This window comes from Lampetra fluviatilis, chromosome 15 (genome assembly GCF_964198595.1).
Source record: "Lampetra fluviatilis chromosome 15, kcLamFluv1.1, whole genome shotgun sequence".
In the NCBI taxonomy this organism is placed as follows: domain Eukaryota; kingdom Metazoa; phylum Chordata; class Hyperoartia; order Petromyzontiformes; family Petromyzontidae; genus Lampetra; species Lampetra fluviatilis.
Window position 1 is genome coordinate 1,178,677 of NC_136289.1, and position 14,181 is coordinate 1,192,857.

Sequence of the window (14,181 nt, forward strand, 5' to 3'; positions counted from 1 at the left end):
ATGTTCACTGTGGCTGGGAATCGAACTTGGATGGCCCGCATTGACGGCGCAGAGTGCTCACTGCATCTAACCATCCGGCGTGTATCCCAAGCTCGGGGTGTGCCCTTACTACAGTGCGTGCACACGCGATGCTGGATTTCCTTTAGTGAGGTCATTTGTCACTCACAATCATTGCCGTTGGCTCGTACTCTTCGCTGTTAAGACACAGACTTTTATTATTCCGTATCAAGTGCTGTATAGAAAAGAAGCTGGTTGTTACGAAGATGAGAACTCACAGTTATGCAATCACATGAAAATGTGTCAAAGACGTCATATGTATAAAAATAGATATTTTATTGTCATATATGGGTCGCTGAAATCTGCCTGTGCCAATGCCATATTTGTGATTCTTGGGATGATATAACGTGCGCTAAAAGTCCGAGCCAGAATAAGGTCAGATGTTGGGAATAATATTCCTTTCCTCGGTTTATTCTCCCCAATTATGTGTGCTCTGGGCACAACGATGAATGCATTTTACGTCAGAACTCTCGTAGTGAACGAGTGCCTCGCCCTCTGTCAGAGAACAGGAGACATTGTGTAGGCCGTGTGTCACGTCTCAGGACGATGAGAGTGTCTTAATCATTGCGCCTTAAAATATGTTGGTTTTAGTGACAAACCAACTGTGCACCTTCGGTAATTTTTCTTCAAATAATTGTGCAATCGAGCCGAGACGATCAAGTTGACTGCACTTGATGAGCCAGTTTTTAATCCTGGGATTACTTGATTTATTACGCGCCCTCTGTAACGGACAGCTCGTATTAAATGTAGGGCAATTTACTGCCCCCTACTGAATGGGAACCCCACGCTGTTACAACGCTGGGTCACTAAGGTACAAGCCAAATTCTCGCTTGGTGGAAACGTCCATTAGTGGTCCACGCGCTGCTGATGAAGTTCAGAACATTTAAACTGGCCAAGGTCCTTGCCTGCTTAAACAAATGGTTTGGAAAAAATTGGTCCAGATGGCTAAACATGTCTTTTTTTTGGCCAGTGAAACACTTGTGTATGCATTCATTAATCACGAGTGCCAACCTGGTTTCAAACCCAGGCTCAGTGCTCTGACCTGGCGCTATTCCATTGAGAGCCGCCTTACCACATTAGGCACCATGAGAAGATTTGGAGAGCTGTGGGTTAATGTCCGCAATCCAGTTTTTTCATTCTCATTTCCAATATTGCATGACCAGCCTTTACCATCTGGTACAAATGCAAAGTCACCCACACTTGCAAGATATAAGAAAATGTGCTGAGTATAATCCTGAAATGTCACAACATCATCAGCATATTCATGGTTGTGGGCAAATATTCATGAGCCAGTTAAATTATTCATGAAGCACAAAAAGAGTTAAAAGCTAAGAATATAATTTTAGGTCCCTCTTTTTAATACAAAAGGATATGTGAAGTCCAATAATCCATTTGGTTACATTTATGGGTCTCACTAACATAATAGTTGGAACCAATTGAACAGAAATGTCATGTTAACCATTTATATAATGCACAGTATCAATGGGTTATATAGCTGACTCGTGTCTTGGCGTTGTGCCAATCGCTATCTTTAATGTGTGGATTGGCATTGGTCATGTGTGATCTACACCGACATCGTCTTAAGGCGGCGGGCAGAAGAAGAGTGGTATGGCGCTCGGTTGATTATGCGTGAGACTTTTATGGCCATGGCCTAGAATTACTGATAAGGATATACGTGACCGACAAGCGAGTGGCGCCCCACTTTATTGAGTAAATATGACCTCAATGTACATAGCGGCTAATGGCTGATGGCATTGTTCCCTATAGAAGGGGAAACTGCACAAGTGGGCAGAATGTGTGTCTCTATGTGTACTCACTGGACATGCAGCTGGGTCTGAAACACATTTCTGAACCACTACTTCTGGTAATGTGCTCCAACTTACCGAAAGAGGTTACATCGTGTGAGATGGTACACCTGAAGCTGCAATTTGTGGGAGTTGAAACATAGTTTCCAAAGGGTACGAATGTATTATAATAACTGTGACATTCAATGCGTAAATGACATCATGTTCCACTTCTGACTGATTTTTACCTGAATTATTGGTAGTTGGCCAACAACCCGAATTATAATAATAGGGTTTTTCCCCTTTTTTCTGGCAACAAAACTGAAACCTTTTTACAAGGATTCATGTCTGCATTAAACACAATACTTGCAGTCAAAATGCAAACAAAAAACATACTATGATAATATATGCATTGTCCTTGAATTCTAAAAACATGGATTGTTTATCTAACAATTTTCAAGTTTCTCTTTTTCCCCCCGCCTCTCCCAACCTTATCCCTCGTATCCTTAGCAATGCGTCATGAGAATACGCATCCGTTTGGAGAGCTAGCAGCAGAGCAGTGCCGTGCCTCGTGTTGTCCAGAAAGGGCTTGGAAGGAAATGTCGCTAGAACTGCTTCTGGAATCTCCGTCGGGTTGCCTCCTCCTCGTTCGTCGGTCGTGGACACACCGGCCACAGTTGTGCCACAAATCAGACGGAAGGAGCATGGCAAGCACGTCAGCCAGCAGCAGCCTCAGGCCTATCGAGTTCTCCTGCGCGTGTGCCGAGGCGTTTGGGTTTTTGCGAGCGAAGGACGCGCGTTAAAGGTCCGGCGTTACGCCTCTGCTGCTGTACGTAGATCATAATTTGTAATTGTTTCGATGCTTAGGGCATTGGTAGTATATTTGCGAATAAAAAAACGGCTGTATAGCGAGGCGGCCGCGGTGCTCAACTGCTGAGCCGGTTTGCGCTCAGTCAGCATGTTCTTTTCGGCAGCCATCGAATAAATCCTGCAATAAAATGCGAAAGTATGCCGTCTTTTATAAAGTGGGGCGTGAAAGAGGATGGTAGTGTCATCCTTCACAATGTAGTGTGTTATACATGGAGTCTCACACACTATAGTTGGAGGCAATACTTTTAATAACAACTCGGGTTCTATAACTAGTAAGGTGTCTATCTGTTCGCTATGTGCGTGTGCGTTAGTGTAGCGAACAGGCCAGTCAGCACACACGCTGTCTGACCCACGATGTCAGGCTACACTCAACCGACGAATGAGGAGCGATGAGCGAAGACGAAGCGGGACTCCAGGCTGATCCCCACAACGGACCCCGATCCCTGTCGGGGCTCCCCCTTTATTTCCCTGGGCGTGGGCTCGCCCTGCCCTCGGTCACGCCCCCTGCTGTATCAAGTAAGGAGCTCCCGGCTCCCAGTCACATGTCCCTTTATTACCCGACGTGTGAAATAGTGGCTGATGCTAATCATAGAGTGACAACGTTTCATGTCACTACAACAACAGTGAGCCCTTGCATGCCTGTGGTTGTCAAAAGCCCAAATTTGAAGAATATTTGCCATTGACTCAGTTGTAATTGTCATTTGTCTTCGGACTAGTGTGCTTACCCATGCCCTGTTTGTGAAATAGATCATGAATCACAATTGGCTCTTAGTTGACCTCGATCAAATAATTTACAGCCATGCAGCACCCAGAAGCGTGTCGTATATAAATTACTGTCTGTCTGCACGACACACAAGAGAATGCAGTGGCTATTTTCACACAATTGTGCGTGACTGCCAAGAGCTTTGATGTGCATTAAGTGAGTCGACTTGACTATATACTTTGTTGCCGAATGTTCCAATTGAACATTGAAACAAGTCAACCGGGGTAGTACACCTCCGGTGAGCGCTGAAGTATTGGTCGAAGTCGAAAGCGTCTAATTATTAGTGCTCTGGTATCTGCGAGTACCGATACAATGTGCATTTTGCATTGGACGTGATGATTGGTTTCATCAGTCCCTTTCCTCAAGTCCCGTGGGACTCAATATAAATTCTTGCAGTTAGGCATCGACATCAAAAATATCTGCGATGGCTTTCCCCCACGTGTTGTTAAGGTCAAGGCGAATTCTATATGCAATGATTGAAATACCTACAGTAAAATCTGGACAGTGCTTACTTTTCCAACTCTTTGCTGTTGTTGTTGTTGTTGTAACGCTCTGACCTGCCCCTACTGGACATCTGTGAAAAAGAGCTTTATAGCTCATCGGATTCCTCCTGCAGTATAAATTCTGATTCTGATAGACACCCACTTAGTTACTCCTCTTCATCCCCTATGGGACGTAAGGCTACGATAGACACCCACGGGGGAGATGAACTCGTGACTCTGCAAAAACTCATGCACAGCCATTTCGTCACTCCACTGCTGGACGAGTGCCTCCCCCGTGCCGTGCTGGTGGTGGTGATTTGACCATACTTCCCCATGCCGGTCAGTTGAGGTTGGTGACTGTGGGGAGCATAGAAGCAGGACCAATGGGTTCTGCTGAGCATCACGCGGTACATCATGTACATCACATGGTACACCACGTGGTGCATCACACGGTGCACCGGTCACTCGCGGTGTGTGCACAGCGGCCGCCCGTCTTCAGCTTTATCCAGGCCGAAACCCCGTTTGGTTTTGTGAGGGTGCCCAGCTCCAGAGCCACCACCACCTTCTTGCCCTGCATGTAGATGCCACACGGAAAGTATCTAATGCTTTATTTGTCAATGTGTTAGGTGTTTGGAAGCTTGTGAAGCCTTTCGATGAGGTCACAGCTGAGTTGCTGAGCTCCGGTGCCAACTTCAGAATCCAAACAGAGTCTTCAAACATAAAATGAGTATTTGCAACAAGCTCCTGGAGCCCTTCTCATGTTTCCCCAATATGTTTTACAGTCAAAAAGAGCAGTGTGAACGTGATCAAACTGCAACTGATGCTCTTATGAAAATGAAAGATTAACAAGAGGAAAAAAAAAATTTCAACCGCAAGATAATGAGAATTTGGAAAATGTCAAATCGAGGTGGCTCGGGGTGAGAGTACGGAGCCGGCACCGCTGAAATCCTGGGCTCCGATCCAGGCATCCGCCTGTCCTTATTTAACCGGGTTCCCACGTGTAGCAAGTTAACTTTATTTTACTATTTTTATTTTACCAGGTAAGGCCCCACTGAGCTATGTAGCTCTTTTTCAGAAGCGACCTGGTCACAAATGAGAGCTCGACAAAAGTGGTTTATGTGCAAATGTATCGCAGCCAAATACTCTAAACGCAGGTTTCTAAATGTGGAGGGAAAAACCGGAGGACCTGTAGAAAAATCTACGCGACCACGAGGAGAGAGACACGCAAACTCCAAATATACAGCAGCCAAGGTCGGGATCAAACCCACAATCTCCTGTATACAAGGCGAGGTAGTTAACATCTCGCCACCGTTGACCCTCTTGGTCAGGGCACCAGTTGTTGTACACCTAAAATATAATTATATTGAGTTTATTTTACATGTGGAATGTCTAAATTCCAGCTCCGAGAATTAAAACCGCGTTGGTTTGACTGTCATGTGATATTCTCTTGGCAGTGTGTATGGGAAAGTGTGCCCCACTCTACTGTGTTCAAAAATACAGAGAGAATCAGAAAAAAAAGCCTTGAAGGATTTTTTTGAGAGAAGTTCTGTAAACATTACCTTCAGCTGGTCTCTAACATCTGGGTCGCACGGCTCTGAGATTTCCCGATGGAGTCATCATCATCTCCTGACATGTCGATAGCACGATGGGAGTACAGTATGTATATATGGCACCAAAACGTGGAGCAAACCCCAGATAATCTTGTTATTTTTGCACAAATGTTCCATGGCAGGAATCCTGAGGAGAATCCCTTTCAAGTGAACTTAAAACTTACTGACTTAGGAATAGGAATCGTATGGTTACCAACTGCAGTTTTGGTACAAATAGTAATCAAAATAGTAGTTTGGGGTTTTAACAATACCAAGGTGACTACTGTCACATCATGGTATAACTTTGGAAGCACTGTGTCCGTTGAGACGGTTGACAATGTTGCGTTTTGTCGATTGCCCAGCCAGTTCCATTGTTGGAATGTGAGATGTTAAGTGTTGCTTCTGGGTCTTCTGGGCTCACAAGTCAACCGTTTGCGCCAAAACCACCGCTTTGTGCAGAAACGCCGCGTGATAGAAGCGGCGGTGGCAGCAAATGTTGTGCGTGAGAGAGAGTGTGTGAGGAAGAAGAAAAAAACATCTTTTTTTTTATTAAGTGGGATTTATAAATGAACTAAAAATAAGTTGGGCAACAACAACAACAAAAGGTCACTCGGCAACATACCTTGTGTTGTCATGGCAACACCCAGAGATTCCTTTCGGGATTGGGTGGCCCTAAAGGGAGTTTTGCCAGGACGGGGCAGTCTTCTCCGTTCAGCCTCCCCACACGAGTGAGAGGGAGGGAGAGCGAGCGAGCGAGAGCACGGGAGAGCGAGCGAGCGAGCCACTGCTCGCAGTCCTCGATTGCTACCGAAGAACCTCGGCCGTCTAGCCGCTTGTTACTGGTGAGTAGCACGCCATGCCCCCCCCCCCCGTCTCGTTCACTGCTCGGTGGCGATATGTGTCGTGGATGCGCCTGTGCGTTGGCTACATTGCTGCGCTGGGCCAGTGTGCACGTGTGTAACGCCGTTCTCGTTAAATTGCGCGGTATTTAGCCCCGGCGGCGTGGCTGGGAGTGTAAGAAGCTGCCCCCCCCATTCGTAGCGTATTCCGGCCGGTGGATTGTGGCTGCTCGTGTCACGGTAGTCGTTCTGGAGAGGCTTGCTTCCCGCTCGTCTGCCGACAGTGCACACAGCGCAGCTGCGTTACGTAAGCGTGCCATTCTTATCTGTTGTGTAAAATGAGAACGGTGTATATTTAATATAACGTGGAAAGGTATTCATTTCACGTGGGAATAGGCTGTGCGTTGCGTGGCCGATCGGTTATGTAACTGCGCATGGCCACCGACGTTGATCATTTTAGTGGCCTTATTAATAAAAAAAATAATTGCATGAGTACGTGTACAGATGGGTCCTGATCGTTTTTTCAAAGAGTGTACTGCAGCCGAATCTGTTACCTATCACCCAGGGAATTTAAATTACGACACTGGCCAACCTTTTTTGGAGGGCCCTGCTTGGAACGTTCAGCCAATTCCTTTCTGGACATGTTTGCCAGTGGGGTGGGTGGAAACCCAAAACTGCACTGATTTATCGTGAACCGACTTTGCTGTACTAGCTCCTTAAAGCAGCTGGTTATCCCAAGCACATGATGACTTTCTATACCTCGATCCACCAACCAGACCTCCAAGATTGCCGCCTTGCAGGCATTTATGTCACAGTAACCTGGTTACCATCCTGTGTCAGCAAATTATCCTCATTGTTCCAATTCTGTAGAACTCGCTGTCCTCGCAAACTAATGATGGTCGAGGTTGTGATTTTTATTCAGGAATCAATTATTTTTTTGTAAATTTGACTGTCTCATTTGTTATCCAATTCGATCTCATTTTCCACGTGAACGTAAATGGCACGTTTGCATACACGTTCCAAACAACAGGCGTGAATAGTAATGTATTGATTCTTAAATCGATGAATCGTTACATTCGTTCTTCCGATAGCGAGCTTAAAATTGTCAGTTATAGCTTTATTTGTCTGCCAAATATGAGTACGATAATAGAGCTGCCAGGTCAGGTTTGTGCGTTTTTCATTGGCTGCCTGTCTAGCACTCTGGCGTAGAGCTTACCTGGGACGCTGTGAGGAGTGTGGTTCCTCTGTAGTTGCAACACACCCTCTGGTCCCCTTTCTTAAAAATGGGGACCACGACTCCAGTTTTCTAAACCAGCGGTACTGTACCCGCCTTCCATGCAACATTGGATATTGCATGTTAACCAGGACACTCCTACACTGTCCAGCACTTTCAACAACTCTGGGCGAATATTGTCCACCCCAACAGCTTTGCTGCTACAAAGGCCCTCGACAGCTGCAGTGACTTCAGAAACCGTAATGGATCCGACCCCCCCCCCCCCCAGCTGTTTCCAGGGTTGCCTCCTGAGAGGAGGGCATGTCCACCGGGTTGAGGAACTTCTCAAAGTGTTCCTTCCATCTCCTTGACTATCTCCTTAGTTGAGTTCAATGTTATGCCGCCCTTCCTACAACAGCCTGGACCACGTCCCGTCGACCCTTCCTAAGATGGTTTGTCAGAACATCTTTGAGGCTGCCCGGTTATCTCATCTCCATGGCCTTTCCAAACTCCTCCCACGCCCTGGGGGTTTTCGCTTCTGCAAATGCTACAGCTGTAGTCCTCTTGGCAAGCCAGTACCTCTCAATTGAGTCGGGAGACCATTTTCCGAGGATAGCTCGTAAAGCCTCGATGAAAATCAATCCTCGGTATTGTTCGTACAAAGATGAAAGTTATAGTCCGTGTGATTTATGAGAACGAGACGCTAAGTATTACATTTATGCTAATGGTACAGACGCAAGAGACACAAACAAGACGGCATTCAATGGAGACAGTAAAACCCGAGAAGGGGATGGAATCTTGAATCAAATTGTGACTGTGGGGGTGAGAATTCATGAAATGTATGTAGAGAGTGAATCGTTTAATGCCAAATGACCAGCACTGGGAAATACAAATTTGGCCTGTTTAGTGGCGCTGGCTCGAGATGTAATGGATATTAACTCCTATGGCAACCAGAAAGATGATTAAAACCCAGTTTTCAATAACTGTAAGATGCGTTTTTTGTTTCTCGTAAGGAAAATACACGTATTGAAATACTACGTCAGAAAAGTCTTTATAAATAGCGGTAATCTATTTTTGTAGAGCGAGCGCCTTTCATCAAGAGACCACCAAGCGGCCGTCCATGTAAAAACGTCAACACTTCGTGTGAAAACAAGAAATGTGGCAAATGCGCTGCCTCGCAAAAGTACATTTCTAAGTGTTCACTTTTTAGCAGTCAGATGCGAAACCTTTTGAATACTGTTGTGTTAATGTCAACTTTTAAGCATGCCCTTGATAAGCCTTGGCATATTTGTTGGGTTTAAATGTACTTGGGTGGTCATGCGCCTCCTCGCCGCTGCGGGCCTCCCAGTTGGCTTCTCCTCAGGGGGACCACTCGCGCGACTTTGGCGGAAGGTAACGTCTCACTAAACGCGGTGATCAATTTGTACATCTGTTTATGATGCCTTTTAATTTCGGCTGTTCACGATTACTTAGGCCCCAAAGGAAGCTAGGCTGCAAGATAAATTGCCTTTCATTGCTGTCCCAAGTGAGTGCGAGTTGAAGTGGGGCGTGCGGAATACCCTTGTTACAAAGGCAAAGCTCATCAGTGCAAATGGGTGCGCGCAGACGAGCGGCAGTGCGGTTGTTTGCACGAGCCGCATTTGAGAGGGTTGTATTCAAAAGCTTTGGCCCCCTGCTCTTTCAGCTACTCCATTATGTATACCAACTTGACAAATACATCATATACGGTTGTTGGCGCGTGTGTATCTGTGTGCGGTGGCGTGTAGTGGGTTAGCGCGCCGCGCTACGTAACCCGGCGACCCGAGTTCGATTACCGCTCATGGCCAACACCAGTGACGATTATCTGAACCGGTCCTCGGCCTTCTCTCGGTCGACTCGGCCTAAAATGAGTACCTAGTGGAGTGTGTAAAATCATCGCCACTGGTAAGACAAAGGCGGCCAGGCGTGGTGCTGGCCACCCACCCCATTGTGTACCGTTCCGGCCCTCATAGGTGCTCGCTAACAACAATTTGCCTAACAGTCTCTTAAGGCTTTGCGTGGTACCGTTGTCTGTCTTTTTTTTGTACAAACTTTTGCTCGTATTTGTACATAGCCTTTTGAGCACGGCAAACATTTCCCAGATATATATGACTTGTTCATAAAGGCCGTCTTCGCCAGGCACAAATGTTCAAGAAATATAATAATTAACCTGATATAATTTTTACAATTCGTATCTATGATCAGACCACTAACAACTTCTCCAAAAATGTGTATTTTTCCGCGGAAAAAAAATGTAATTGTTGACGACTCAATTTAAATATTCCGTTCTTTTTCATTATGAAGAACAAAAATGAATGAACTTGATACTCTGAGGGGAAGACCCTATCTTTTACCGTTTTCGAATTATTCAGATTTGAAATGCATCCATTTTAGTTAAAAACTGCTTAAATCCGAAATCTCAAAAACAATAAAAGATATAACAATGGTTCTCGCTTTAATTTTATTTGCTGTTTAACGCTCTATCAAACGAAAAAAAAATGTTATCTCATTTTAAACGGTTTCTGACTGACTCGTAGAAACGTTTATGGGGCACAAAAAAAAAATCTGATTTTCAGATTTTTCCTGTTTGTATCCTAAAAGCTACCTATGTATCAAACTTCAGCTTTCTAATATGTCGGAAAATACCCTAGAGGTTTTTGAGACATACAGATTAAGGTATTTATTTATATAGATGATGGGTTTCCTCATCATTTGAAGAGTTGGATATCGTTGGCATCCGCCAAGCCAATGGGCCCAGTCGTGTGGGGAAATTGGGTTTTGAGAGGTAGACCCTGCAGCAGTGGGCATCACGAGGACCACAATGCACTTCTTCAAGAAGTGGGGATGCTGTCTGGGTAATGTGCAGAGGTTGTGATGCTTGCCACACGTTTTTTTGAATGTCATTTCAAACTTGTCCTATGTGCCCGTACCGCTGGCAATTTGAAACCTAGTGGGAACGTTGTTGTATGTCCCAAGTTATGCAACTAGGCGCGAGTGCCATTGCATGGGTTTTATTCGTGATCAAAGTCTGAATATGACATGAACATAAATAGAGTGTGAATAAGGACGGCCTTGAAACTTTTAGATAACACAATAACAGAACATTCGTATACTGTCGTGGATATCAATACAGTGACACTAATACGATTGGACTGTTGCTAAATCACCCAGAATGCGCCTGAATCTCATCCAATCCCGGAAGCTAAGCAGGTTTGGGGCTGGATACTGCTTGGACAGCAACCACCATGCATAACACAGGTATTGTAGGCTGCTGTGGGGCTACGTTGGAAAAAAAATCCATTGTTGAACTGTACTATACTCACGTCTATGCTGCGCCCGCCTTCATCAACCCACACCAGATTAGCGTTTTTTGGTCAAATAACTCTCGTGACCTGCACGGCATGGGGAGGACCTCATCCAGCACTAGATTAACAACGCACGGTATCTTGAAGAAGTTCAAGATACAAAAGGCTGTGTATGTTTAATACGAATGTACAATTTTCTTTCTCCATATAATTACCGTACATTGTTTTTGGTGACGGTGGCAAAAAGGCATTGTGTGGGAAGGATACATTTTGTAAATTAGATGGGTTTTCTCTAGAAAGCTCTGGATAATTTGCTGATATCGTTTGCATTTAGGGCAGATGCCATCGTCCTGTCTTTTCCCAAGGTGTGACGCACATCGTGCAATGTTGGTGGTGGGTATGAAGCAGTGCGTTTGCAGCCTGCGATGTTAAAACGAGCACAGGTAATAATTCAGCCATTAACTTGGAGATGTCACCTGGGCAAGAGACATTGCCGTCGATGCGTGGGTTGGAAGCTAGGCCTGGGCTTAAAATGTCCTTTTGGTTGCCAGCATCACGGCGTCAAATGTGGTCCCGTTGCTTGGTTACGACGGTTCACGTTGGTAATCTAAACGCGAGTTAAATCAGGCGAACCTGAAATTACGCTCATGCTTTTGAATAGAATGCAAATTAAGTAAGTGGGCAACTAGGCATTTACTGCGACATGTTGAAATAAATATATGGAGGTTACATTAGCTGTGTCCTGGAATATGTGCGAACCATCTCGATTACACCTTTCGCTATCTCTGAACAAGATGAAATGGACGAACCTACCTGGTCCTCACTTGGCTTAATCCTGAAAGAAACTCGATATTTAAACTTTTCAGGAGAAGGCAAGGGGAATGAAGCTCCGTAGTTACCGTCAAGTGAAATAGTAATACTGGTAGGAACCTCCTGGTTACACCAGCCCACAGGAGATTATTGTGTCCGTCGTGTAGGGAGGGGCTGGGTGGGGAGGGAGGGGCTGGGTGGGGAGGGGCTGGGTGGGGAGGGAGGGGCTGGGTGGGGAGGGGCTGGGTGGGGAGGGTGGGGCTGGGTGGGGAGGAGCTGGTTGGGGAGGGTGTGGAGGGGCTGGGTGGGGAGGGTGGGGAGGGGCTGGGTGGGGAGGTTTGGGAGGGGCTGGGTGGGGGGTGGGAGGGGTGGGGCTGGTTGGGGAGGGGCTGGTCACCCCGTGGTGCCCTTATAAAACTCAACGTTTAACTTACTCACGCCGGCTTGTGCCCGCCCTCACAGTCGGGCATATTTGCGGAATACACCACGCCGCCGTTGACCCTGGCCATTGACCGAGCAAGCCAACGTTCCTACCAGCTCCCTCTGCAGGAATGTGTATCGCAGCTTCCGGGATAATGAACGAGTCACCGACCGTGTTTGTGTTTTTTGCCCCGCTTTGCTTTTCACAGGCAATGTTTACGGTGACGGAGGTCGCGTCGCTCAGCGACTCTCAGCCGGCTTACCGTATCCTCAAGCCCTGGTGGGACGTGTTCCTCGACTACCTGGGCATCGTCATGCTTATGCTGTCCATCTTCGCCGGCACCATGCAGTTCTCACGTGACCCGCTCTGCTGCCTTCCCAAGCTGGACGAGAACGTGACGTGTCTCTCCGACTCGGCCATACAGAAGTCCCTGCTGGCCACGGCCTCGCCCAATGCGCCAACAAAAGGTTCGAGCTTTGCACCACGCTTGAATTCTCATCCCACTTCCGACTCAATTGTCGTAATGGCGTCGCGTAAGTGTCGGTTTTCCGTTCGGAGTTTTGTCAGTCACCGTGTAGACCAAGCGGTGGTTCTCAACCTTTTTTGTGGGTACTGTACACCCCGAGTTGACTTTTGTTTCAACTGCGTTACTCCCCCCCCCCCCCTGCCTGACCCAACATGGTACTGTGAATAATGAATATGAATATTTTAACCAATTGTCCATTTTGTGAGGTATCCTAACTAGCTAGTAACTGCAAGGGAATGAAACAAAATTCAACGGAAGCCACATTGTTTACGACCAATGAATTGAGGAAAGTATTTTACATAATTCTAGGTTACCATATGGATTTACATTTTATCGTAGTTATTTTATATTGGCAGATTCATACATGATTTTTCACTGATGACTCTCACTTACGATATAATGTCACATTTATAAATCACCTAATGCACCTCCTGGGACATTGCCACGTACCCCAGTGGCCCGCATGCCCACACGGTTGAGAACCACCGCTGTACACAACCGACACTCCATGAGCATATCGTTGACTGCCACGATCAAGCCTGTGCCGCTTTGCGTGTCCAAGTTTGCCCAGCTGCCAACCCATTCTCAAAGCGGGGACTGTTTCTACGTCGTAATGCTTCTCAGGCACGAGTGTTGGCCACGTCGCCCCGGATGTTTCGCATTTTGCACATAATGAACATGCGCAACATCACGCGGCTTGTGCAAAAGCGCCGTTCCTCTCACCACCGCTGCATGCGTTGTCATGGGTCTAGCAGGCGGGCTAGTCTGATGTCTCGTCAAGGCCACCAAGGATAAGGAAAAACGGCGCCTTCGCGACACATAATCTCCTCTGGATAGATTAACGAAAGGGGTTTGAACGCACGGCAGGAATGCCGTTTTGATTGGAAAGGACCGGGGAGCGCAGTTATGAGGAGTTGTGGCCAGGGGTTACACAAACCTTGCACAAGATCAATCTGACACTTAATTTTTATTGACTGCCGAAAGGACGGTCTGCAACAAGTATTACACTTGAAAAAAGAAGTTGACTAAAATTTTAATCACACTGATCTTTTGCCAGCATAAATCATAGCAATAATAATAAAATGTCAGATTGTATTATTCTTTATGACCTAGTCTCACTAGGAGTGTCAGACCAGAGAACAATACCAAAAAGCGAACAGGACATGTGTATGTACGTTGAACGTCTTTCGCACCATACGTAGCACAAAGACATGCAGATATCAAAGAACATTAATATCTCTGGTTGAGCAGCGATATCTCCGGCACCTTTTCAAAGACAATGCACATGTTATCAGAGCATGTTTGTTTACATGTTCGACCACAAGCATGCGTGGTTAATGGCATACTTGATGCCTTGCAGCAGGGTGTATATTTGGTGTTTAAACATAAAATGTAAAGCCTATTCTCTTTTTTTTATCATCACAAAAAATATATACTATTTGGTGTTTTATTCATGCAAGAAACGCGTGTCGTCGTCAGTGATTGATTCGTCAAATTATGCCAA

The 14,181-nt window shown here is 46.1% G+C and overlaps 1 protein-coding gene across 3 annotated transcripts in view; it reads left to right on the forward strand.

The window, feature by feature from the left end:
- The window catches only part of LOC144936092 (volume-regulated anion channel subunit LRRC8D-like), a 69,840-nt gene that overhangs the window by 37,429 nt on the left and 18,230 nt on the right, over nucleotides 1-14,181 (forward strand). For 2 of the 3 annotated variants that reach the window (XM_078862936.1, XM_078862937.1), the window contains one exon: nucleotides 12,360-12,618. In XM_078862936.1, the coding sequence (XP_078719062.1) occupies nucleotides 12,360-12,618 (259 nt within the window). Of the gene's footprint in view, nucleotides 1-6,248; nucleotides 6,388-12,359; nucleotides 12,619-14,181 lie in introns of those variants that run through there. The other variant, XM_078862938.1, reaches the window with a different exon arrangement.